Source organism: Salminus brasiliensis, chromosome 9, assembly GCF_030463535.1.
Source record: "Salminus brasiliensis chromosome 9, fSalBra1.hap2, whole genome shotgun sequence".
NCBI classification, from domain to species: Eukaryota; Metazoa; Chordata; class Actinopteri; order Characiformes; family Bryconidae; genus Salminus; species Salminus brasiliensis.
The window spans coordinates 5,827,940-5,855,823 of record NC_132886.1 but is presented as its reverse complement, the minus strand read 5'-3'; the positions used below and the strand labels follow the sequence as shown (position 1 = coordinate 5,855,823).

Genomic DNA, 27,884 nt, shown 5'->3' with positions numbered 1-27,884 from the left:
CCTGAATTTATCCCAATACAAATCTGCTAAAATTCAGTTCAAGCCTGACTGTATTCTGATACAAGTTGATCCAAGCCTGACACAGCCCGACTCCATCCCGACTCCATTCCGTCCAGGCCCGACTCCATCCCGACTCAATTCCGTCCCGGCCCGACTCCATCCCGACACCATTCCGTCCAGGCCCGACTCCATCCCGACACCATTCCGTCCAGGCCCGACTCCATCCCGACACCATTCCGTCCAGGCCCGACTCCATCCCGACACAATTCCGTCCAGGCCCGACTCCATCCCGACACAATTCCGTCCAGGCCTGACTTTATCCCGACACAATTCCGTCCAGGCCTGACTCCATCCCGACACAATTCCATCCAGGCCTGACTCCATCCCGACACAATTACGTCCAGGCCTGACTCCATCCTGATACAATTCCGTCCAGGCCTGACTTTATCCCGATACAATTTCGAGAAAATTCTGTCCAGGCCCGACTTTATCTCGATAAAATTTCGATACAACTCCGTCCAGGCCCGACTTTATCTCGATAAAATTTTGATACAACTCCGTCCAGGCCCGACTTTATCCCAATACAATTCCGATGCAAGCCCAACAAGCGCTTGAGAAAATGATGTCTGAACTGGACGCAAAGACCAACGCCCAAACGAAGGACAGGGATTCTATTGAAATAGCAGCAGACTGACCTTTCAGTTAACCCTCATTAAACTGCTGAACTACACAAAGCCAAGCCTACAATAAAATCAATCCATCAATCAACCAAATAAATAAATAACCACAGGGTCACAACACTAAAACCCAACCACACACAACCAGCCGCGGTAGAACAAAGCACGTTAAGCAGCTCAATTAACAGCTCTTATCGGCACAAAGGAAAATCAAAAAGGGATGAAGAAGGAGGAGGAGGAGGAGGAGGAGAAAAAAGTCCCACCAGCACACCAGACTCATTAAGCAGCACCCTTTTGATGCTTTTGATCATTTTCATGCAACTTAATTATCTTGACGGGCTGAGAGCAGATAGGCGGGCCAGCAGCGGACAGTGCAGCCCAGAGACAATTGCTCCAGTAAAAGTGGCCCGATTCAAATTCCACCTGCATAATTGGCATTTGGGTGCTATGCAGATGCCCTTACCGAAGGATGCAGAGGATTGTGCGACTTTTTCCGCGGTTAAAAGGTAATTTCCCTCGATGGTAAAGCCCCACAGCTTTTCCCTCTCATTTCAAGCGCTCTGCCGTACGAGGCTCCAGCAGCTGGTCTTACTGGCCGGTTTTACACTCTACACTGGGCTTTTAGAAGCTTCTTCTGTAGGTATTCACACACACACACTACAAGAATAGCTTCATCCCAGTGAGCTTCAAGACACAAGTATAATAGAAGAATTAATCTACACTACCAGTCAAAAGTTTTAGAACACACTCCTCACCACTGTTTTCAGTTTGCATTGAAAAAAGCTCATTCCCAGCCCACTCACTAGTACTCTCCCCCTCTTGCATGTAACACTCCTGACAATGAGACAATAATAAATATATAATACATATAAATATAATAATATAAATATAATCGGTTGACAGATTAGATTTATATTATATGCTACAGTTATTGATCCTAATGCAAAAACCCTTAAATGAATTATTAGGTAGCCGATTGGCATGTTTGTGGAGTCCCTCAGGGCTCTGTGTTGGGGTTCATGAAATTGATGTTAATTATCCCCATACAATTCCAATAAAATTCCATCCAAGCCTGACTCCATCCCAAAGCAAATCTGCCCAAGCCTGACTCCATCCTGATACAATTCCGACCAAGCCTGACTCCATTCCCATACAATTCCAATACAATTCAGACCAAGCCTGACTCCATCCCGATGCAAATCTGCCCAAGCCTGACTCCATCCCCATACAATTCCAATAAAATTCCATCAAAGCCTGACTCTATCCCAACACAATTCCTATAAAATTCCAAGCAAGCCTGACTCCATCCTGATACAATTCCAATACAATTCAGACCAAGCCTGACTCCATCCCGATGCAAGTCTGCCCAAGCCTGACTCTATCCCCATACAATTCCTATAAAATTCCAAGCAAGCCTGACTCCATCCTGATACAATTCCGACCAAGCCTGACTCTATCCCCATACAATTCCAATAAAATTCCATCCAAGCCTGACTCCATCCCCATACAATTCTGTCTGACCGTATCCCCAAAGACTGTCTAGGTTCAACTCCATCCCAATAAAATTCAGACCAAGCTTGACTCCATTCTGATGCAAATCTGCCCAAGCCTGACAATATCCCAATACAATTCCTAAAAACCTACAATTCCATAGTAGGGCAGTAGGGTAGTTTTGAGAGTGACAAACTGGAGTGTAGGCCTATGCACAGGGTTTAAGGGGTTAAATATTTTGGCCTCCTGTAAGTTATGGGACAAATAAAAGTTCTGGTAAAACGACAAGGTCACTTTCAGGAAAATGGTCAGTGTTCCCGGTATTTCAACCACGGCTTGCTTTCATACGTAACCTCAACCAGGAACACGGATACAACTGCATCACACACACACACACACACACACACACACACACACACACACACTAAGACCTTTAACACGGGTGTACGCTAATCAAGTTTTCGACATTTCCACATGAATTAATCCCTACTGTATATTCCACCCTGAGTAAACACACTGCCACACAACACACACACAGAAGCTTTAAGAGCTTTAACGTGTGTAAGCTGATTAAACACAAGCAGCCAATCAGACGGCAGATTTACGAATGTTTTCCACGATGCCAAACGAAAAATTAAATGAAGGAAAAAAAGAAGCGTAATCCCCCAGTCAAGGCGCCGACTGCATGACTTTGAACCAAACACCCCACAGCCGTGAAATTCCTAAATGAGCTTTACATAAAGAGTCAGAATCGGAGCCCAGAGGTCAAACCCACTGACCTTCAGAGCAGCTCCCTCTCCTCTCACATTTACAGCAACACTTCACCCAAAAATCCTGGAAGACCGGCGGGACTCCTCATCATCTCATTTGTACGTTACCTGGACACGAGCAGCTTCCACTCAGTGCTAAGGATCATGGTCGCACAATGCAAAGCAACACCCGACTTTACTGCTCTCAGATGTTCGTCTCCTCCTCCTCCTCCTCCTTCTTCTCCTCCTCCTCATTTTTCTCCTCCACCCTCCCCCTCCTTGCTTCATTCTTCTTCTCCTTTTTCTTCTCCTTCTCCTCCCATTTCTTTGCCTTTTCTTCTGCACTCCTTCTCGCTTTTCTCCTCCTCCTCCTCATTCTTCTTCTCCTTCTCCTCCTCCTCATTCTTCTTCTCCTTCTCCTCTCGTTCCTTCCTCTTTTCTTCTACTCCATCTCCTTCTCCTCCTCCTCATTCTTCTTCTCCTTCTCCTCTCGTTCCTTCCTCTTTTCTTCTACTCCATCTCCTTCTCCTCCTCCTCATTCTTCTTCTCCTTCTCCTCTCGTTCCTTCCTCTTTTCTTCTACTCCATCTCCTTCTCCTCCTCCTCATTCTTCTTCTCCTTCTCCTCTCGTTCCTTCCCCTTTTCTTCTACTCCATCTCCTTCTCCTCCTCCTCATTCTTCTTCTCCTTCTCCTCTCGTTCCTTCCCCTTTTCTTCTACTCCATCTCCTTCTTCTCCTCCTCCTCTTCCTCCTCCTCCTCCTCATTTTTCTTCTCCTTCTCCTCTCGTTCCTTCCCCTTTTCATCTACTACATCTCCTCCTCCTCCCTTTCCTACTTTTCATTCTCCTCCTCCTCCTCTTCATTTCCTTCCTTCTTTCTTTCTTCTTTTACAGCTTCTTCCACTCATTCTTCTTCCTTTTCTCCTCCTCCTCTTCCTCAATCTTATCTCCTTCACCCCCTCGTTTCTTCCATTTCTACTCTTCTTCTTCTTCTTCTCTTCTTCTCCTCCTCCTCCTCCTTTTTCCTCCTCCTCCTACAATGCTGCTTCTTCTCCTTCTGCTTCTCCTCTTACTCCTTTTTCATTTCTTATTCTCCTTCACATCCGTTTCTTTTACTCCTCCTCTTATTTTCCCTTCGTCTACTCATTCTCCAGCTCCTCCTCCTTTTTCCTTCTTCTCTTTCATCGTTGCTCCTCCTCCTCCATCTCATTCACCTTCACTTCATTCTCCTCATACGCCTCTTTTCTCAACGACTCCTTTTCTTTCTTTCTTCTTCTTCTTCTACTCTTGAATATATGCATATTCTTGTATGCATATTATTTTCCATCCGATGTAATGTTTCCACATAGCAACCATCTGACATACCATAGCAACCATCTAGGATACTATAGCAACCACTCAGCAACCCTGTAAAACAATCCTGTCGAAACCACCTAGCAACACAATAACGAACACCACAGCAACCACCTAACAAATACGAAGCCATAAATAAAGAAAGAAAAATAAACAAATTTAAAAGAAATAATGAAAAGAGCACATAGCCACAGCCTAGCAACTGCCTGGAAGTGGGAACCTGCCCTTTCTTTAATAATTGGTGTAAAATTTTAAACTCTACTGTAGGGGGAGCCCAGGAGCATAAAATTAACTTTATTATTATCAGCAATGTTTAACAATAACGTCCGCATAGAAGGTATGTGGCTTTGGTGGGGGGGGGGGGTATCCGGGGGGGGGGGGGGTATCCGATTACCTCTTCCATTCACTCAGACCTACTGACCGACCTAACATTTACCTCTGAAAATTGCAACACCGATCAGATCACAGATCAGATCCCCTAGCAGATCGGCCTAAAAGATGAAATTCCGTTGAGTGAGGGAAGGATGGATGGACGGACAGACCTCATGCTTGGTCTGAGGACTACTTCTAGCAACAAAGCTAACAAGCATCTGTTCTGCCGAGAGGAGAGGTAATCTCGGTTGGGTCTCCTTGCTGGAATAATATAGTAAAGGTAAGTGGTGTGAAGACGTACTATGGTGTTAGTGTCGCCCAGCACAGGTATTGTGGTGTTAACATTGCAATCGTGGGGACCACTAGCCGCTGGCCATGCCCAGCATCACTACTGCGGCAACCACCAGTCTCACCCAGCATGTCTGGGCACATCTTGAGTCCTCCACCAGACAGGGTCACATTAAATAATACCTGAAAGATAATCAAGGTCATTTTATACCACAGAACCTTTTCCTGATAAAGAGCAGAGCACTGTCGAAACGCCATTCATGAGGACATGCAGCCAATGGCAGTCCAGCAAAACTAGGCCTGCCTGTTTTTTTTTTTTTCCCATTGTTCGCTACAATCAGCCAGGTTTTCATCTGGAGTATGACGGGAGACGCTGGTCTCGCCTTCTGCTTTGGAGAACACTCACCTTTCTCAAAGATCTCCTTCAGAACCCCCCGCTTTATCAGCTCCTCTCTGGTCTGCCGGGCGGACATCTCCCTCTCCAGAGCTACAAAACACCACCACACAGACAGCACAGTTAGCTCTGGCTTTTACAGCAGTTATTGCAGAGCTGCACAACATGGGAAAATGTCAGGCTGTGATTGTATTTGGAGAAACCATGATTTCAATATACTTTATCATACATAATTTACACACACACACACACACACACACACACACACACACACACACAAAGTGAACCAGGGCCTAAACCAATAAATCAGCCATTTCTATAAATCAGGCAGTTAGATCATTCGATACTGAGGACCTGCGGATTGATCAGTATTAGCAAAAGTTTAACTAAATAACTTATAAATAAATAAATAAATAAATAATAATAAAAAAACACCACACACACCCCAATAATAACCAACTTTTTTATGTACAGCAATCAAGGAATTTCAAGCTAAAGTAGAATGCTCCCCAAAAGTAGTACACACCAAAGAAATGAGTATAATAGATATATGGAGGTTTAAGAGAGCCTCAATTTAGGAGATATAGGTAATTGAAAAGCGTTTTACAAATGTCAAGCATTATTATTATTATAAATATTATTAATGCCACCAAATTTAATTTAATTATTTTAATTTAATTGTTTCTGGGGAGCCCCATTCCAGTCTTTTGCCCAAGAGTCTTTTGAGCAAGATAGTGGCAACAGTGGCAAGGAAAAACTCCCTCAGGTCAAGAGGAAGAAACCTGGAGAGGAACCAAGACTCAAAAGGGGAACCGGTCCTCCTCAGGTCGATACTAGATAATAATAATAATCAAAACAGGAATAAAAACAACTGTAAAATACAAATGAATTAAGAAAAAAAGGTAGATGTGGCGTCAAGCCATAGAAGATGAAAACTCCAGCAGTCAGTGAAGAGCTCTGTAAGTAAAGTCTGGCCTTCATTACACAGATCTGAACCAGCGTTCGTATTTACATATGCTAGAACATGCGAACGCCTTGATTCATCAAAAACGCCCACAGAAACCCTCATCAGCAAACATCAGAGCCTGTCAAGATGCCCACACCAGCACACTATTAAAAATGACAGTCTGCAGGATTAGGAACATGAAGAAACTCAAGCCACTGGATTTAATGCACACTATCAGCCATAACATTAGCACCAGCTTCACCGGTCAAGAGGTGGATGTGTACTAATCGGACCTCCCAAACATCAGGCAGGCCTTGTGCAGGCCAAAAGTGCTTCAGGACAACCGGTGAACTGGTCTAGTCCCTGTTGAGAAGTACTGCCAATAGAACAGGACTCTCTGCAGGAGCAGATAATCATGAACTTGTTGGCTCCATGCTGCCTAATGCCAGGCATGGGCTAGTAGAGGGGTATAAAGCCCCCCAGCTTTGAGCTGTGGAGCAGTAGAAGAACTGCATTATCTGGAATGATTGTGGCGGCGCTCCATCCAATACTTTTGGGATGAGGTGTTGGGGTGGTGATCATCATCATCATCAAACATCCTGCCCTCACCAACGCTCTCATCACGAATGCAATCAAATCCTCACAGCAGTGCTCCTCCAAAATCTAGTAGAAGGCCTTCTTCCCTGGACAGTCGAGACTGAGAGTTACTCCAACAGAAGCAGCAGAAACTCTTAAATTGCCCTTTGTTTCAGAAGAAACAGTGAATGAACAAGTGTCCCAATACTTTTGTCCATACTTTTGAAACCGGATTATGGAGACCTGCTGTTTAAACAAATACTGCTCTGTATATAGACTGCACTTAAATGCCTCACTGGCCTGGAAGATGAGAAATCTTGCTTTACGTAAAGAGGCACTTATCACCGAGTCTGCACGACTGCACCACACCCTTCCTCGAGCGGCCCATTCCGCTGCCGTACGCCAGTCCCCGCTCTGCGCTATGATCGGAGATTATTTCAGCAGAATGGAGAAGATAAAAGCAGTCAGCAGGTGCTGCAGTCTGCACACTTCTTACAGTAATGCCTCAGACCGCAGCAGCCAAGTCCCAGCGGCACCACTCTGCTATTTTTAGACCGGAACAGTTGAGGGACTTAACTTTTCTCCCCCTCAACCCATCTCCTCCACCACCACCACCTCCACCACCACCACCACCACCTCCCCCACCACCTCTGGAACGAGGCAGTTTGGCGCATTAGTAATTTCAGAATCAGGTCCTGCAAAGGAACCAATTAAGAATGTGGAAGAGCATTAGCACTTCTGCTTGCCGTGCACGGTTCTCCCCTGCAGGCTGGAGAACGCTGCTTCAACAGTATGGGGGGGGCGAGTACAGAAAGGAGAGGGAGCAGGAAACTAGGAGCGTGCACGTGATCTGCATGCAGAGAGTGTGCAACATGCATATATCTGCATGAACACACACACACACACACACACACACACACACACACACACACACACACACACACGTTGCTACATGGTCACTAGTGTGAAACTGTTTTTAGGTGGCTTATTGGTAGCTAGGCAGTTGCTGTGGTATCCCAAGTGGTTGCTATGGTGTCTCAGGTGGGCGTTAAGGTCTTTCCAAGTGGTCGTTTTACAGTTACCCAGTGCTTGGTAGGCTGCGACTAGATCGTTGCTATGGTGTTGACATGGTGTTCCTAGGTGGTTGCTTTGAAATTGTATAGTGGTTACTAGGCTGTTCTCCAATGTTTGCTGTGGTGTTTTCAAGTCGTGTAGTATTTTCCATAGGACTTGACTAGGTGGTTGCTAGGCAGTTGCTATGGTATTCCAAATGGTTGATGTGGTGTCTGGTGAGTGATAAGTGTTTCCAAGTGGTTGCTGTAGCATTATGTAGTGGTTCCTAGGCTATAGCTAGGTGGTTGCTATGCAGCTGCTATGGTTTTCCTAGGGGGTTACTGTGGAGTTATGCAGTGGTTTCTAGGCTGTAGCGAGGTGGTCGCCAAGCCGTTGCTATGGTATTCCCAAGGGATTGCTATGGAGTCTCAGGTGGTTGCTGTGTGTTCACTAGTGTGAAGCTGCTATGGTGTTACTGGGGAGTTTTGTGTAGTGGTTGCTAGACAATTGCTATGGTATCCTTAAGTGCCTCAGGTGCCTCAGGTAGAGTCTCAGGTGGTTGCTAGTGTGTTGCTTCATGGTCACTAGGGTGAAGCGTTTTTTTTGCTAGGTGGTTGCTACGGCATACCAGGTGATTGCTTTGCGGTTGCTATGGTATCTCAAAGTGGTTTCTATGGTGTCTCAGGCGGTTGCTGTGGTAAACCATTAAGTGTAAAGTAAAAATGGACTGATCTGCAAGGCATCTACTACAGGTTTTCCAACCAATCTGAAGAACCTCAAATCCAGGCAAAGAACCACTTAGGCACCCACAGAACCACTGCCTTCACTAAAGAACCCCTGAAGAACCTTTGCGTGTGGTGTAATTTCGACGTCAGTGCTGCGTCACAGCCTCAAATCTCCTCCGGGTCGTCTGCAGAGAGCACCGATAGACGACCACATCCAACTTCAAAGCCTTCTCTTAAAAAGCCATTTCTCCAGCGCCTGGTAAACACCCTTCCCTCCTAAACCCCCCGTAGCTCGCTTCAGCCCCCTGGAGGGAGAGACGATACGTCAGCAGGCGAGTAAAGCGGTGAAATGTGAATCTCCTGTGGACGGAACCGTAAAGATTAAGCCCCTCCAGAAGTAATAAGAGTTCTGCGCTCAGCCAGATTTCTCACGAGAGCAGTAACACTGGTGGCGAAAGCACCAACATGCTGTTAGCGACCAGGGAAATGGCTCAGCTAATTGCAAGGATATTGAGAAGCTGATGAGAACCAGCCATCCACAATGCACAAAGATCGAACAAAGAAAGAACAGCCAGACAGCCGTTACGGAGTTTTCCCTTTTATGGAAACTAAATTGACAAAAGTATTGGGACACCTGCTCATTCATTGTTTCTTCTGAAATCAAGGCTATTAAAAGTTTCTTCAGCTTTTGTTGGAGTAACTGTCTCTTTTGTCCAGGGAAGAAGACTTTTAACTAGATTTTGGAGGAGCATTGCTGCAAAGATTTGATTGCATTCAGCAACAACATTCATTCATTCAACATGATGATCACCATCCCATCCCAACTATCATTCTATCATGGTCTTCCACTGCTCCACATTCCTCACTGCTATCGCCATGCCAATAGGTTCATGTTGAGTCCTATTCTATTGGCAGTACTTCCATGCATTCAAATGCATTCATTTGAAGGGGTGGCCACAAATATTTGGACATACGGTATACTGTACACCTCTATCACCCAGGTCCACTGGATTGCCTTAGACTGCCACCGACCCAGCCAACAGAGCGGGAGGCGATCAAGAGACGGCTTTGGCATCCCTGACTCAGCCATTTAGCCGAACAGGCCGACATCGTGCTGGGTCATTTGCGCCACACCTCCTTAGATTGATTTCAACCAGTATACCCCACCACTACAGCTTACATATTCCATTCATATGGATTTCACCTCATGACTGGTCCTTCCGATCACCTAAATTATGGAAGTGAAAGAATTTACCGCCTCAGATCCCTACCGTTCAGGATGCTGAATCTACACGCCCGTCAGGCGGATGTGCCCGGAAGCAAAATGTCACTCAGTGAATCAGAGTGTGTGATTCAGAGCAAAGTGCGCTAAGCACGCTACGCCATATCATCCCTCCAGCAGCAGCCCGGCTCAGTCATTCAGCCAGGACACAAATTAAAAATGTAACTCGCCAGAGGTTTATGACATAACGCCGCCAGCTAAGCCCTTGCATGGGGCTCAGAGAGATGTTACTCAATTCCTTGGGCTGCAGAGAAGACGGCAGCCGTGGTCCCGAGTTAGCATCTGGCCTAATCTCCCCGGAGACCAAACTGGGACCCTGAAACATAAAAGATATGGCGGAGAATTCAAACCGGCACGGCAGAAGCCATAGTACAGAACTCTCTAGAGCACCAAATGAGGGTCAGGCTGAGTTAACCAAACAGCTTTAGATACAAGGACAGAAACTCAGGCCTGAAGGGAACTTCACGTCTCTGCTCACATGAAGCTCGATTCTTCATAGCACTCATCTTAAAAGACTAATTACAATATCACTTGACTTCTACCACCTTAAAAACATGTTCTGGAGTTTTGATAACATCACCATGCACCAGTGGGTGGGGCAAAGTCCTACTAAGTGATAATACCATACAGAGTTGGCTGGTTGATGCCACTGGCCCATAAACAAATGGTCAAGGCTGGCTACCCAAGGTCACACACACTCACTGCCATATCTACACTGGCTTAAAATGATAATTCAGTGTTAGCGTTCGTCTGTTAGCTGATGAGGGCTATCCCATCCCCGTCCCTTGGCCAGTTTGCAATTTGCAGGGGACTTGTGTGGAATTGGGTAGCGATTTGCAGTTGGTCCTCCCACTCCCTTTACCCACCCCCTCCTATCCTTAAGAAGCCATATTGCCACCTGGGCTTCCGGTAGTGTCCTGCGATCTATCAGCATGTCCACATGCACCCTAGAGGACCTCCCCTCCCCAATAGCCAAGCCATTGATCTCCACCAATCACATGATGTTTTGGCCATAAGAGCACCGGCTAGGCCTCACCCTCAGGTAATATCACCCCACGTTTCTGATCTGTGGCCAACATAACATCACCACTGGAGCTCAACACTAACTGCTAATTCTGTTCATGTTGATGTGGCTAACATCGTGCTGAGGAACAAGGGATGCGCCCAGAAAGAGCTCTTGGACACCCAGGTATGGCTGGACCACTCAAGAGCCATGCTGTATGTCTGAAGTAAGTAAAAATAGCTTGCTAAACCCATAGCACTGCCAGAAAGAGTAAGGGGTCCAGGAAGAACCCTTAAATTGGTCTAAAACATTAGATCCTCCACCAAACTCAAACTCTGAAGGAGCCGCAGGCTTTCGACGGATTTACAGACAACAAGCAAGAAGCTTCAATCCACAGTAAACTCTGAAAAGAAGAGCTGGTGATTCATTCCCAGTTCACTCACATTTCCCAAAGAAGAGTCACAGAGACATCAGGTCAGATCCACCAATACAAATCTGAGAGGAGCTCATTTAAAAGACAGACCCGCTGGTGCAGAAAATGAGTCAGTACAGAGGCAGTCATCACAGCGAACACAAAGACCAGCACAGTGCAGATGATGTGGAGACGTACGGTTCAAAAGCACCTGGTCTACAGTGTCCTCCGACTGCTGCTGCTGCTGGTGCTGCTGCTGTTGTTGTTGTTGTTCCATCAGCCCTCATTAAATTCCTGCTATTTCATGGAATGAGCTTATTTACTGTTTCATGCATGTGGAAGGATGCACTGATGTCCATCCAAGAAAAAGGGGCGCGGCCTTAATCATGAAAACACTTCAGTATCTTCATTTGTTGAATCCCCCCCCCCCCCCCCCTTTTCTCCCATTAGGTACTGCCAATTAACCCACATATTCGTAGCTCCCCCAGCCAGACACTGCCTCCTTTCAAACTGCAGCCAGGTCCCCTAGCTCCACCGAACACCAGCTAAGAGACGCCTGTGCCGGCCAACATCACTGCTTATGATGGGAACTGGTGGCTTAGCGGTTAGAGCTCCAGGCTATTGACGACAGGGTGGTGGGTTCGATACCTGGGCTCAGCAAGCTGCCACTGTTGGGCCCTTGAGCAAGGCCCTTCACCCTCTATCCTTCCCGGGCGCTGGAGTTGGCTGCCCACCTCTCTCGGTGTATTCCTGTGTGTGTGTTGACACATACTTGCACCTTTACCTTCTTTAACCTCTTTAAGAGTGATGAGGCGAGAGAGCACGGCCAATTGTGCTCTCTCAGATTGCGCCCGCCGATGGCAAAGCGGCAAGGCTCGGGGTTCGAACTTGTGACCCTCTGGGACACAGTGGAAGGGCATTAGACAGCTGAGACACCAGCTTGAATCTTAACATCCAATCCAATTAAAATTCACAATCAGATAGATTTGATTGGGGCTGGTGGTGGAGAGGTGGAGGAGTACACGCTGTGGTCTTGATGGTTAATACTGGTTAACGTAGATATGCCACCACCTTGCAGGGGTTCGGCAAAATGTCAAAGAGGGGTAAAACTGACAAATCAATAATAATCAATAATAATCAATAGTGACTTTATTGATGATATTTTACTCCATCTGTACAACATAACGACATTCACAGTCAGGTTACAGTACTCTGGTTTTGCTGTAACTGAATACTGGAGTAAAGCAAGTTTAGTTAACCAAAAAAATAAAAAAGGCAGCAGCTATTCTGAAACATGCCATAATTAGACACTCGTCGGCTTAAAGCTCCGCTGGATTGTAAATTAGGCTACTCCCTATTTACACTTCTATAGCCTACATACACGCTGTGTGTGGTAGTGACCCAGTTTAGAGGAGCTCTCGACACACTCACACTGCACTCACAGTGAAGCTTTCAGTGGGTGTTAGCAGCTCGCCGGTCTCTGAAACACCCTCAGTGTTATGGCACTTTACAGCACAGTGACGGTGTAAAAGGTTACAGTGCAGGTGAATTACAAAGGGTGGTCCTGAAACCTGAGTCAGCAGTACCTGAAGTGAGGAGAAGCAGGTTGAGGGGGGGGTATTAAGGGGGTTATTTTGCTCCCCTTTCTGCTGCATGATGACATCATCCAAAAATTGGAGACATTTTGGAGGCAAGTAACATCACACACGAAAAATGGTCTTGTTCAATTGGGATGACATGGTGACAGTTGCGACGAGGTTGCTATGGTATAGCTGTTAAGTGCTAAGCCATTGCTAGGTGGCTGCTAAGGTGCTCTCATGCAATAGGTGTGTTGCCATGCTATTGCCCAAACCACAAACTCATCCAGCATGTTTGGCCAATAGAGCAGTGTCTACAAACCTTTGGCCAAAATGTGGGTGCCAAGACTTTTGCTCAAAAGATGTTCCATGTTCTGTATTTGGCTAATACAGAGGTGTCCAGTTATTTTTGGCACCCCACATTTTTTGGCCCAAAATGTGTTTGGTGCAGTACGTTTTGGCTAATAGAGCTGTGTTCACAAACTCATCCAGGATGTTTTGGCTAATTGAGGAGTGTCTACAAACTTTTGGCAAAAATGTGGGTGCCTAAACTTTTTCCATAAAAGACGGGTGGACCAAAAGCTCATCCAAAGCGTTTGGATAATAGAACTGTGTCCACAAATTTGGGCTAAAATGTTGGACACCAAGATGTTCAGGGCAAAAGCTCCCCCAATATATTTGACTAATGTAGGGGTGTCCAGTAATTTTGGCACCCCACACTGTCGCCCAAAATGTGTTTGGTCCACAAAGTTGTCTAGAAGAGCTGTGTCTACAAACTTTTGGCTAAACTGTGGTCAAAACTGTTCCCCAAGAAGCTGCTGATCCAAAAGCCCATCCAATATGTTTGGCTAACAGTGATGGGTCCACAATATTTTGGCCAAAATGTGGGGTACACAAACTTTCTCCCAAAAGCTCCTCCAAGCACGGGCAGTACTTGAGAGCAAAGGAGAGAAAGGAGGCACCATGAGGTCAGGAAGTAAAGTACCCAACTTTCAAACAGCCTGTTCCTCAAAAATGATCTAAACTGGAGCAAACACAAGGCATGAATGGAATGATGGATGCAATCAAATCCTCACAGCAATGCTCCAGCTCCAAAATCTAGTAAAAAGCCTTCTTCTCTGGACTGTAGAGACAGTTCCTCCAACAAAAGCAGTATTTTTAATACTCTTCCTTTCAAAAAAAACAATGAATAAGCAGGTGTCCCAATACTTTTGTCCATTTAGAGCATCCTGCATTTCTACTCCCCCAATAACGTGGCACAGTTTTGAGATCTGCACCATTACCATAGCAGCAAAAGCAGCACAGCTCCCACACATGCACTCACTCACTCTCTCTCACACACACACACACACACACACACACACACACACACACACACACACACACACACACACACACACACACACACCCTGCAGTGCTTCCAAACTCCAGCTCTGCTGCTTGGAGCCTGATCTCTCGAGCAGCTCTCCTCTTCCCTCAGCCCGCTGAGAGCCTCTCTAATCCTCCTGCATTCTCGGCCCCACCTGCAGCATCTGCTCACACAGCAGCTGCTCGGCTCTCCACACCAACAAAGCAAGGCCAGAAACAAACACACAGAGCTTACATCACAACTAGGTCAGTGTCAAAGATGCGGCCAGGAACGTCCTGGGGGCAGGCCTGCAGAACTGTATCCACAGCTCCAATCAGCCAAATGTTGTGTAGGTTCTACTCACCACACAGAAACAGCTCTGACCAGTCAAGGCATGGACTCTGCAAGACCTCTGTAGATGTTCTAGCACCAAGACGTTACATATTTCCTGTAAGTTGGGAGGTGGGACCTCCATGGGACCTCCATGGGACCTCCATGGGACCTCCATGGGACCTCCATGGGACCTCCATGGGACACACTGATGAGCCTTAGGTGCCTACGACCCAGTCACAGGTTAAATGGCTGCCCCTTTTTCTGGAGCACTTTTGGTAGGTACGGACCACTGCCTAAGCCAGGAACACCCCCACAAGACCTGCCTGATGTTGCGGAGATGTTCTGACCCAGTCGTCCAGCCATCACAGTTTGGTTCTAGTTATTGAGGGTCAGATTCTCACCCTTGACCCTTGTAATAAACCGACACTGTTGAAACAGGGTTAGGGCAGTGACTACAGGTACAGTGCAATGGTAAAGCTCACTCCACACTAGAGCTCGTCCCAATCTCCACACTGCTCCCCTTTCCACTAATGCTAGGGCTGTTGTGCATGCTGATGCCATCTGTCTTCCACTGCCTTCCAATATGTATGCCATAAAATCCTCACATTCAACAGATTTCACACAAAGGGGCCAAAGAAGTGCACTGCAAAGCTCATCATCAATGTCTTTATAGAGGAGTGTAAAATTACAGCCTGTGCAGAAACACTGACACAACCAACCATTACATTTGTCATTTGACTAGAAACATACAGTCATGTGCAAATGTCCCAGACCATCAGGACAAGTGGTTAAACCTATGCATCTCAGTGTCTCAATATCTGTTTTATAGAGTTTTACAGGTAGACACAAAGTCAGGGGTCAGTCAAAGTATCTAACCCCTCCAGCCGAGGCCCTAGCCAGATACCAACCCCTCCAGCCGAGGCCCTAGCCAGATACCAACCCCTCCAGCCGAGGCCCTAGCCAGATACCAACCCCTCCAGCCGAGGCCCTAGCCAGATACCAACCCCTTCTAGCCGAGGCCCTAGCCAGATACCAACCCCTTCTAGCCGAGGCCCTAGCCAGATACCAACCCCTTCTAGCCGAGGCCCTAGCCAGATACCAACCCCTCCAGCCGAGGCTTAGCCAGATACCAACCCCTCCAGCCGAGGCCCTAGCCAGATACCAACCCCTCCAGCCGAGGCCCTAGCCAGATACCAACCCCTCCAGCCGAGGCCCTAGCCAGATACCAACCCCTCCAGCCGAGGCCCTAGCCAGATACCAACCCCTTCTAGCCGAGGCCCTAGCCAGATACCAACCCCTTCTAGCCGAGGCCCTAGCCAGATACCAACCCCTCCAGCCGAGGCTTAGCCAGATACCAACCCCTCCAGCCGAGGCCCTAGCTAGATACCAACCCCTCCAGCCGAGGCCCTAGCTAGATACCAACCCCTCCAGCCGAGGCCCTAGCTAGATACCAACCCCTCCAGCCGAGGCTTAGCCAGATACCAACCCCTCCAGCCGAGGCCCTAGCTAGATACCAACCCCTCCAGCCGAGGCCCTAGCTAGATACCAACCCCTCCAGCCGAGGCCCTAGCTAGATACCAACCCCTCCAGCCGAGGCCTAGCTAGATACCAACCCCTCCAGCCGAGGCCCTAGCTAGATACCAACCCCTCCAGCCGAGGCCTAGCTAGATACCAACCCCTCCAGCCGAGGCCTAGCTAGATATTAACCCCTTTAACTGATATTTAGGTAAGCTAGACCCCCATTACTCTAGCCAAATATACCCTGCACCTGGAGAAGAATAGGGTACTACAAAACAATATATATGTTGGCATCAGCTTTACCATCTGTTTTTACCTTGTTTGGCCTGTACGACTAGACAGAACAGAAGGTAAAACCTGAGACTGGTGGCTGGTTTTCCAGATACTGCTGCAGATACTATGCAGCAAACCCGAGCGGTGCTTTCACAACAGCAAGAGAGAAACACAGGAAAAGAGGCTAGATGGAAAAACTGGGTCACATCAATTAGCCCGACAAACTCCAAAGAAAAGGCCATCTAATGGAAAAACAGTCTGAACATGACATTTAAGGGCCTTAAAAAAATAAAAGCTGACGTTCAGAAAGCTTTCAAATGTCCCTCACCTCAGCATGGCCCAAGCCTTCCATAGCACCAGGTAAGAGGACAGCGGTCTTGTGTGGTTAATAATTAAGGATAATTACACAAGCACACACAGAATAAGAATTTTAGAAAGTGTGTGTGTGTGTGTGTGTGTGTGTGTATGCATGTGAGGGAATGACAAGGCTGGCCCATTTTCGTCCTCTGCCCTTCCCTGGTGTCACTGTAACGCTGCCACACAGTGATGCAGGCTGCACAGTTGCGACAGATGCTGACAGTCCTGTCAGGTAAAGCGTTCCCAGTCCACTGGGTCCACTTCCCCAAAAAGCGCCGAAACACAAAGCTTACTCCAAGATGCCGCAGTTAGTGAGTTCACATAACTTAAAGGGACTGGAATTTCACCATTTATTACCCCAATAATCAAGTAATCGCACAATAAACACGTACTAGCAGCTTTTTTAAAGCCCCATGAAATGCAGTGCAAAATATTATAACAGTATAAAATTGTGTTAGGCCTATTTTATACATCCAGTAAAGATTATAGGGGAAAAAAACAGGACAGAAATCTGATAAAACACTGATAAAAGTATGCTATGTTAAAAAAAAAAAGTTTGTGGACACCCCTTCTATTGAAGGCATTTGGGTATTTTAAGCTAACAAAGACATGCAAATACAAAAGACAGCCTGTATAGCCCCTGTAAAGAAGCACCGCCAATAGAATAGGACTCTCTGGAGCAGATAACTAAACATGAACCTATTGGCACCATGCTGCCTAATGCCAGGCGTGGGCTAGAGGGGTATAAAGCCCCCCAGTATTGAGCTGTGGAGCAGTGGAACTAACTGTGTTCTTTGGAATGATGGCTGGTGGAGCTCCATCCAATACTTTTGGGATGAGTTGGGGAGTTGGGGATGATGGAGGTGATCATCATCCAACATTCTGACCTCGCTAATGCTGCTGATCACTGAATGCAATCAAATCCTCACAGCAGTGTTGCTTTAAGATCTAGTAGAAAGCCTTTTTCCCTGGACAGTAGAGAGTGTTACTTCCAAAAAAAGCAGTACAGACTCTTTTTAATACCCTAGATTTCAGAAGAAACAATGAATCAGCAGGTGTCCCAATACTTTTGTCCATACATGTCAATAACTAATCGACTAATTGACCAATGATCACAGGTATGTTAGCAACATTAGCATTTTCATGAGAACAACCTAAGGTCAGAGCAGCCCACTGACTGGCTGATTGATTGAATCACTGACTGGCAGTCTGTCACCGCTCCAAGTCTGTCTGCCGCCAATCAAAGCAAGAGCACCACTGTTTACTGATGAGTCAGCCAGAGATTCGTCGTCGCCTCTGAGCTCGGTGCGAACGCAGCGCTGCTGTGAGTCAATTCCCAGTCCTCAGAGACTGCAGGAGAACTCTACATAGGGCCACAGAACCCAAACGCTGCCACTGTAAATCTGTACAGACAAACGCAGATGTCCTACAGCTATGTATGAATCAAACGTACGCTGGAGAGTAGGTCTAATCCCTGACAACACTGTCTAAAGGTTTAGCTGGATGCTACATTAACCTTTCCAAGCATTACTTGGCGATGCATCATCGTGCAGAGCTTCTGAAATTTTCTGCATTGTCTTTCCAGATTAAATGTGCTTTCCTTTTTGGAATTAACCACATCCTAACGCTGCTGAACACCGCTGAATAGGGCTGCTTATCTAGAGCCCAAAACTCCCAAAACTGCTGCTCTACTGTGGTTGATGGTGGTTTAATGAGGTTTGCACTGTTCGTGTGGTTCGCGATCCTGAAAGCCAACCAGGTCATAATTGGGAGTTCAGGACTACAGCAGCTCTCCTCAAGGCTCCTTGGTCATGGGATGCTGCAGTTGCTTGTTCAACCACTAGATGGAGCTAGCGCACATCTGCCAGTGCCACCTAGTGCTGTACAATACTTGAACATGCCTCTTGGATGAAGCAGAGTGAAGACTTTTAACACCACTAACCGGATATCCCTCTTCAGAGTACATCACTCAGCCCAGTGCAGTGAGTATCAGAACCCAGCAGAACAAGCAGCAAACAGTGCAGACCCGATTTAACCTCCACCAACAGTACAGCAGTAACCGTCGGAAAGCTATAGGAATCGCAACCAATTGGTATCGGAGACTGATCAATCATATCAGCCCCAAGGACACTGATCGGTCCATCTCTAGGTAGTGGTGTTTGTTAGCTCTGCTGAGTACTGATACTCACTGTACTGGGCTGAGTGATGAGTGGACTCTGCAGACTCTCAACTGGGGATAACGTCCATTCATGGCACCTTGAGGACAGCAGATGGCGCTCTGAACACTGTGGTTAAAATATGAAAGACTCGGAACTGGATTGGGATTAAAACAGCCGATACTCGATCCTTTAAAATAAGTCTAGATAGGATCAGGACGATGATCCAAATTTCGGAGAAATCTGACAGGTAAATGCAGTACAATGATTGAAGTTTAGTGGTATTTTAGTAAAGTGGTCCAGCACCACTCGATGTCGAGACCCATAAGATTCCAATGCCCTCCCAATTCCCTACGGACACCGTTATTGCTACTACACAGAGCAGAATTAACCACAGAAGAACCACCATCTCCTCCCTTAGCTTTGAGGAGCCTCAGATGATGTGGTGGACAAATCAGGCTTTCAACAGTGTTGCATTCACTCCGCTGCCTTTTCTTTTTTTTGCCGAGTTCACAAGCCAAACCTCAGAGGATCAAAGGAGCATGCGGAGGAGCGCTGCCTCCCTCTCGGCAACCCTCTGCGTCACAATCGATCAGGCAGCGTGTAAATAAACAGAGGGCTCCGGCTCTCTCCCTTCCACCTGGCCTTGACGGCTCCGGACTGCCGAACCCCATCCATCAAAGGCCAGGTAAAAATAGCTGCCTTGGCGAAAACACTGGCGCGTACCCCTAAATCGATTCTCCGCTGCCCGAGCTGCCATGCCTGACAGCTTAACCCATATTCTCCCAGCACTCACTCACTCACTCTCTCTCTCTCTCACTCTCTCTCTCTCTCTCTCTCTCTCTCTCTCTCTCTCTCTCTCTCTCTCTCTCTAACACAGGAAATGGAGTGGAAGGAGGGAGCTGAGGAGCTGGGAGCACAGCTTCCATGCAGCACCTTCCTACTCACGCTATACTAAATGCAGCTCAGGTTCTCCGGACGCTCTCCGGATCGATTCAGCTGGGGCTGGGGATATTTTCGACACAGCCACCACGCGATTCGAGGTTAGCGCCGAGATCAATGGCCCACATTTGGGAGAATGGAGAGGCACTGGGAAAAAAACAAGCAAGCAAACAAACACACAAACATTTTCTCAAAGCCTGAGCTTCCCTTCTCAAGGGTTTGGTTCTAAGCGTCAGTATCGAGGGAGCTGTGTCAATCAGCAGGAAAACAGCAGGGGTACGAGCGCAGAGAGGCACGGATAAGCCTCCTAAGGTTCTGACACACTTCAACAACAACGACATTTTTCCAACTTCAGAAAACTCGAAATCTTTTATTTCAGGCAAGAGTTCCTCGAAAACACACCTACACTCTTAAACATGGTTCTCCAAGAGTTCTTTAGTAAAATGAATGCAAATTCTGCGGGGCCCGAAAACTTCTCAATGCTTTTTAATGCTTTCCTGAAAATGGTTCTAGACAGCACCCAATCACAAGTCAAATAACCGTTAGTTTGTCTTACACAGAACCCTTTTTTCAAACAAAACTCAACAGACATCCTTAAAAAGGGTTCTTCATGAGTTCTTTAGTAAAAATAATGACTCCAGGTAGAACCATGAACACATACGCATAATGATTGCTGGCATTGTTAAATGTCTCTTCTCTGTGGAGACTGAAAACCTTTCTTAATGCTTTTTTAAAGAACCATTACCTGAAAATGGTTCTAGATCATACCCTTTCAAGCCCAATATAATTTAGTTTGTACTATATAGAACCCTTTTTGCCAAAAAAACACAAAAAAACTAACCAACATCCATAGGAAAAGTTCTTCAATGGTTCTTTAGTAGGCGATGATTATATGTGGAACTGTTCTTGTTTATGAGTGGAAAACTATTGTTCATGGCTGTTTAATGAATTCTTTAAAACTGTTCTAGATAGTACAAAAATGGTTCTGTTATTGTAAAGTCAAAGAACCCTAGGGGCCCTTTTCTTAAAACGTTATGAAAACATTCATTTCTAGAACCAACCAAATCCCAGAACAAATGAAATGCTTACATGGTTCTGTTGGTGGGTACTGTTCTTGTCCATGAGGGGAAAATCTATTGTTAATGGTTCCTTAAAGAACTTTTGTTTGTAAAAGTGCTTTTAGATCATACCAAAAAGGGTTCCACTTTATTCCAAGTCAAAGACCCTGTATTCTGTACTACATAGAACCCTTTTTTAACACAGGGCTACACCCTTTAAAAGGTTCTGTGGTTCTTTAGTTAGGAACGTGGTCTCTTATAGAACCATGACAATATCAAGTACTGTTTGAATGCTAAAATTGTTCTTGTCTACGAGGGAGAAACTTGTGTTCCTAGTTTTTAGAGAACCTTTAAAAGCACCAAGACAAGACAACACCGTGACTCTGTGAGCATACATGTCTGGAAGGGGTGAAGGGCCTTGCTCAAGGGCCTAACAGTGGCAGCTTCTCGAGCCCGGGTATGAAACCCATAACCCTGTGCTCTAACCGCTGAGCCACCACTGGCCTCCAACCAGAAAGAGTCCCACAACTGTTCCATCTCTCAGAAAGGAATTTCCCAGAGATCCAGTCAGAGTTCACAGCTCCTACCTGCAGAGGTCTGTTTGAACTTCTCGCTCTTCTTCTTCCTCCATTTCCAAGGCTTGAAGAGCCGGCCGAGAGTGGCGAATTTGCTCCGGCGCCGGATGGGCGGCGTGTGGGTGCCAGGGACAAGGGACTCTGAGCGCATGGCGGCCAGTCGCTCGACGTCCTCTGCTGAAACACAGAGAGACACATTAGCCAACAAAGCAATAGGGTTTAAACAGCATGAGCTTGTAGGGGTGCACAGACAGACAGATACTTTATTGAATCCCAGTTGCAATTGAACAATACAGCACAGTAATACAATACAATATTTACAATAATAACAATCAATAAAATAAATGTAAAAAATATGCATTTGAAACCAATTTACCCGTCTAGCAAATCTGTCTGTCTGTATCTATTTGTCTAGCTAATCAAGCAATCCACCAGTCTGTCCAACTATCAATCTGCTTCCCAAATTTAACACTGTCTCGCTAATCAATCAATTTCCCCATGAAACTGCCTAGCTAATCAATCTATTTCCTCAATGTTTCCCTACCAATCTGCCTTGATAGTCATATAGTTTCTCCATCAATCTGTCTAGCTAACCAATTTGCTTCCCTATCAATCTTCCTCACAAATCTATCAATCTGTCTCGTTAACCAATCAGTTTCCCCAATCAATCTGCCTCGACAGTCAAGCAGTTTCCCAATCAATCTGCCTTGATAGTCAATCAGTTTCCCCAATCAATCTGCCTCGATAGTCACAGTTTCCCCAATCAATCTGCCTCGATAGTCAATCAGTTTCCCCAATCAATCTGCCTCGACAGTCAATCAGTTTCCCCATCAATCTGCCTCGACAGTCAAGCAGTTTCCCCATCAATCTGCCTCGATAGTCAAGCAGTTTCCCCATCAATCTGCCTTGATAGTCAAGCAGTTTCCCAATCAATCAGTTTCCCCATCAATCTGCCTCGGTAGTCAATCAGTTTCCCCATCAATCTGCCTCGATAGTCAAGCAGTTTCCCCATCAATCTGCCTCGATAGTCAATCAGTTTCCCCATCAATCTGCCTCGACAGTCAAGCAGTTTCCAATCAATCAGTTTCCCAATCAATTCGTTTCCCAATCAATCTGCCTCGACAGTCAAGCAGTTTTCCAATCAATTCCTCGACAGTCAAGCAGTTTCCCCAATCAATCAGTTTCCCAATCAATTTGTCTCGATAGTCAAGCAGTTTCCTAATCAATCTGCCTCGCTAATCAATCTGCCTCGCCTGTCTGGGCTACGTATCTATCCATTTAGACCCACATCTCAGTAAACAGCTCCACCAGGGCACCAACTTCCTCCATGCACACCCTGGAAGCACTGACCGGTCAGTCTGAGGTGATGAAGATCACGGTGTGTGGAAGACTGAGAGTGTGAGGGGATTGATTAGGAGCCGGTAATACTGAGGCAGCATCACAGCGGTCATACGGATGCCAGGGTGTGATCTCAGCGTGGTCTTCTGGGAAAGACCGGCAGTGCTTACTCAGCCCAGCATCTCAAAGCTGACAAACAAATCACATATGGGCTCAGTGTTCACGTCATCCTTCACAGGAATACCAGGACAGACCATTTTAAGTCTGTGACATCACCACCATCACCACCACCACCACCATCATCATCGCCGTCGTCGTCATTGTGACTCAAACAGGAAGTACACCAGGAGAACAGGCCTCTTTTCGGAAAAGGCCAGTTTTGGACGGTGGACACAGCTAATCAGGCTGTAAATAGACCTGCTTATTAACCGTCATATGAATAACAGCCCTGTTCTGCTGACCACATGCAGCTCTTCAAATACAAGCCTAAACTGGCTAATGAGCCACCCTGCCTCATCGCTGGCGATTCTGATGACTGAAGACCGACGCAGCTCGAGCTCAAATAAAGAAACACCCCTCGCTGTAAATGTTCTACAGCTCCTGCTGTTTCATAAGACTTGTAATTTCTCCCTATTCTCCTATAAACACATGATGGCAAAAGCTAACAACTTTGAGCCAAAATCGTGGTCCGGGAGCCCAAAATTTGTCATCGGGGGCCGGTGTGCAGTGCTGGTGACAAGCCGCAGGTCAAAATATTTATTTATTTATTTATGTGCTAAAGTATTGAGATTCCTTTTATTACGCTACGTAACTCTGTATTACAATCAAATACTAAAATGCCTAAAAATATGACTGTAAAGATGAAATAAAAATTAAATAAAATATTATATTAGACATTTGCCTGTTCTCTTTGAGTGAGCAAGTGTGTGAGAGAGGTTAAATTAATAATGAATAAAAGGTTTCATAATGGATCTTAAAACACCTAGAAATATTATTTTAAAAGTGAAATAAGAATTTTAAAAATATATAGAGAATAATGTTTTATTTCGACTGGATGAGCGAAATTAACTTGTTACTAAAGTGCCTAGAAATATAATTTTCTAAGAGGAATAAAAAATAAAAGTATTAAATATAAATATATATTATAAAACATGGGTGACGTCTCATTAGGGGAGTGAGTGGAGTTAAGATCAATAATGAATAAGAATGTTAATAGAATTTTTAAAACTATTATTATTAAGAAAATTAAGAGTCCTTGTGACCACATTTTGGGCAGTTCTGGTTAAATAATATATACAAACAAATAATAAATTAATAAATAATAATAATACATAATTAATAGGAAAAAATGCAAAACAATAGCAACAATAACATAATATACAATAACAATAACATGTATGTATGTATATATATATATATATGTATACACACACACATATATATATATATATATATATAAATAAAAACACGGATCTTCGAAACTGTGTTTTTACAAAAGAAAGCAAAACTGTTCTATGTAAAATAGAAGAACAGTCCAAGTCATTTAGAGCATTTCTATTGGTCCGTTCATCCAGAATTATCTACACAGCATACAGGGCTGAAGTGATTGAGAAAACAGCCAAAATTGGAGATACATGGTTTCCTTTATATCAAACATTATAAAAAAATCATTTTAATTAATATACACATTAACAGAATAATCATTACAAACTGAATGTAGTTCTGTATTAATGGCTCTGTATTACTGAACTCTGTAGAATGTAAAGAAGCAGAGGAGCTCATTCCTCAAAAGAAATAATTAATAAAGTATTTCAAACAGGCTCTAAAAATAGGAGCCGCATCACAAAGTGCCTCAGTTGTGTTTGAATATACAAAATATTTTGGTTGACAGAAAATCTGCATTTAGCTCAAAACTGTCACCGCTCATAAGCTTCTCCTTCGTTTGAAATGCAAAGCGCACAATAAGCCCCCTCCCACCCCCCCCAACCCCCCAGCACCCACCCGGATGCTGACTGGCTGTGACATTTCGGAAATGCTGACAAAAGCTCAAAACACTGATGCTCACTTTCAACACAGGAGTCACAGCAGCCAAAAGCCTCGCAGGTTCCTTCATCCCGTCTGCTGATTAAACATGGCTGAGAGCGACGCCCTGGAAGAAGCGCGTGTTTGTGATGTAGGAATGTGTGTGAAGAAGCTGCATATCAGATGTTCCTCACACTCAAACATCTTCATTTCAGACAGGCTTCTACGGTTCTACTAGTGGGGTCTATTTATCAATCAGCCTTCATGTGTGTAGTCGAGCATTTAGTATAAACACGGACTGAAATGACATATATATTAAAAATAAATATATATTAATATACAAGTAAATGTACATATGTTATTATATATTAGATTATACTACTAAATACACTAATAACTAATCATTTAAAAAACTGATATAGAAGTTAATGAACATTATTATAAAAGGTCATTTTAATTTAGACGAATTAGTCAAATCTTAGTCAAACTTAATCGTATTTTCACGAATATTAAAATTCATTCATGAATATATTCATGAATATTAAAATTCCTAAAAAATATTATTTAAAAAGGGAAATAAGAATAAATATATATATAAATTATTATGAGTATTATTATTATTATTATTATAAAAGTCACTGAAATGATTCTAACAATATTAATAAAAATAATCACAAAACAAACATAAATAAACTAATATAAAGTAAATGAGTGGAGGTGATCAAAAAATAAAGCTTAATGACCGAGTGACCAAGTATTTGGAAACCAAACCAATCATCAGGGCTGTGATGATGTCACAGTTTTCATTCTAAACCTCAAGCAATTCATATAAACCGTAAGGACAAAAGTATTGGGACACCTGCTCATTGAGTGTTTCTTTTGAAATCAAAGGTATTTAAAAGGTATCTATTAAATCAAAAAAAGGTGTCTCTACTGTCCAGCGAAGAAGAAAGACTTTCTACTAGATTTTGGAGGCGCATTGCTGTGAAGATTTGATTGCATTCAGAGACCATGGTGTTTTATAGTGTGGTCAGGCTGTTGGATGATCACCACCCCACCTCATCCAAATATTATTGGATGGAGCACCAACCATTCTTAAGAGCACAGTTCTTCCACTGCTCAACAGCTCAATGCTGGGGGGCTTTATACCCCTCTCTAGCCCAGGCCTGGCATTAGGCAGCATGGTGCCAATAGGCTCATGTATGTTTATCTGAGTTTATCTGTTTATATAGCGTCCTATTCTAGGGGGGGGGAGTCCCGCGGTGAATTAGCCGAGTTCTGCGGGGGGGGGGTGAAAGTAGGGCAGAGCGCTCGCTCCAAAACAACAAGAGCTTTTCCTACATATTTACATTCAGGAACGGTGCTCTCCTTCAAGAGAGCCGAACCCCGGCGAGATCTGGTGATTCAGAGAACCAGAGAACAGAGGCAAAAGGAGACGTCAGAGCCTTCAGGGGCTTTTACTGGGCTTCATTAGAATCTGATTACAGCCACTGCCAATAAACTGCACTCTACACAGCCGTGGAGCCTCCCATGCTCACAGACCCAGAACGTCCAGGCTTAGGAGGACCACACCCTAGATCAGGGGTGGGCGACATGGGTCCGGAGTCCAGCACAGTTTGCAGATTTCCCGATTTCCCTGCTCTAACAAGCTTACTAAACCTGCCAATCAACAGAAAGCCCAAATCTGGCCCTCCAGGACCAGAACTGCCCACCCCCGTCCTGGACAGATCTAGGATACCATAGCAACCATCAAGTAACATATAAACCACCTAGGATGCACACAGTGACCGCAAGCACCCGTGCCCGTGGCTCAAGGGCCCAGCAGTGGCAGCCTGGCAGTTAAGGTTACTCCACTGTTCAGCTCTGTTGAGAAGTTCCTCAGCACTGCTACGCAAAAACCTTGTATCTTCATTTCTGTGGTAGTTTGTGTTTTTATGATGAATGGACCAATAGAAATGCTCCAAAATGGCCTGCAAAAATCACACTGTGCCAAACAAGTGGAGGTCTGGATGAGCTCTGGGAGCCATTGTTAGGAGTATGTTTACAGAGAGGAGACTGGGGACAATCCAAGTGCAGTGTTTGTAAACAATGTCAGCAGAGTCCAGCGTCTCCCACTGTGATCTGCAGAAGCACACGTCAGATACCAATCATGAGGTCAGCGGTCAATCGCGTCCGTATGGTTATTCCCCGAGCTTCTCCTGTAACTGAACTCTAAACTCCAGTCCGCTAAAGCAGAAATATCAGCCTGATCTCTAAGCCTCCATCTCTGCTGTCAAAATGTGTGTGTGCCCCTCTCTCCACTTAAACACACACACACTCACACTCTAGTCAAGAGGCCAAGGTCATTCCAACCGTGTGTACACACACACACACACACACACACACACACACACACACACACACACACACTTATGCAGGACCACAGTGCAACACAAAGCAACACACAAAAAGACAAGTATCGTCTCTCCCTCAGTGTATTTCTATCCTTGTCGGGCATTTCCATCATCCCACCTCATTATATATACACACATTAACATCGTCCCTCTCTCTCTCTCTCTCTCTCATATATATACATACATACATACATACACACACACACACACACACACACACACACACACACATACATACACACACACACACACACACACACACACATACATATACACACATACACATACACACACACACATATATACACATACTATTTGTGTAAGTTATGGTAACACCTCTCTCTCTCTCTCCCTCATATATATATATATATACACACACACACACGTATTTCTCTATTTTCATTGTTTCTGTAAACGTAACTTTCACTACATACACACTCAACATGGATTTCTATCCTCCTCACATCTCTCTCTCTCACACACACACACACACACACACACAATATACACATACGCTTATTTACACATATACCCCCCCACACACAATTTGTGATAGATATACATATATACACACACACACACACACACACACACACACACACGTGTTACAGTTACAGGTTATTTAGCACTATGTCTCTACACTGTATCCCCATCACCTTCTGTAAATGCTGCTCT

General features: G+C 45.1%; 1 protein-coding gene across 4 annotated transcripts in view; it reads right to left on the bottom strand.

Annotated features, from left to right (window-relative positions):
- Positions 1-27,884, bottom strand: part of LOC140561954 (phosphatase and actin regulator 1-like) — a 103,810-nt gene that overhangs the window by 31,933 nt on the left and 43,993 nt on the right. For 2 of the 4 annotated variants that reach the window (XM_072687244.1, XM_072687246.1), the window contains exons 2-3: positions 21,469-21,633; positions 5,335-5,415 (exon numbers count right to left, since the gene is read on the bottom strand). In XM_072687244.1, coding sequence (XP_072543345.1) covers positions 5,335-5,415; positions 21,469-21,633 — 246 coding nt within the window. The remainder of the gene's footprint in view (positions 1-5,334; positions 5,416-21,468; positions 21,634-27,884) is intronic. The other 2 variants (XM_072687245.1, XM_072687247.1) reach the window with 1 other exon arrangement.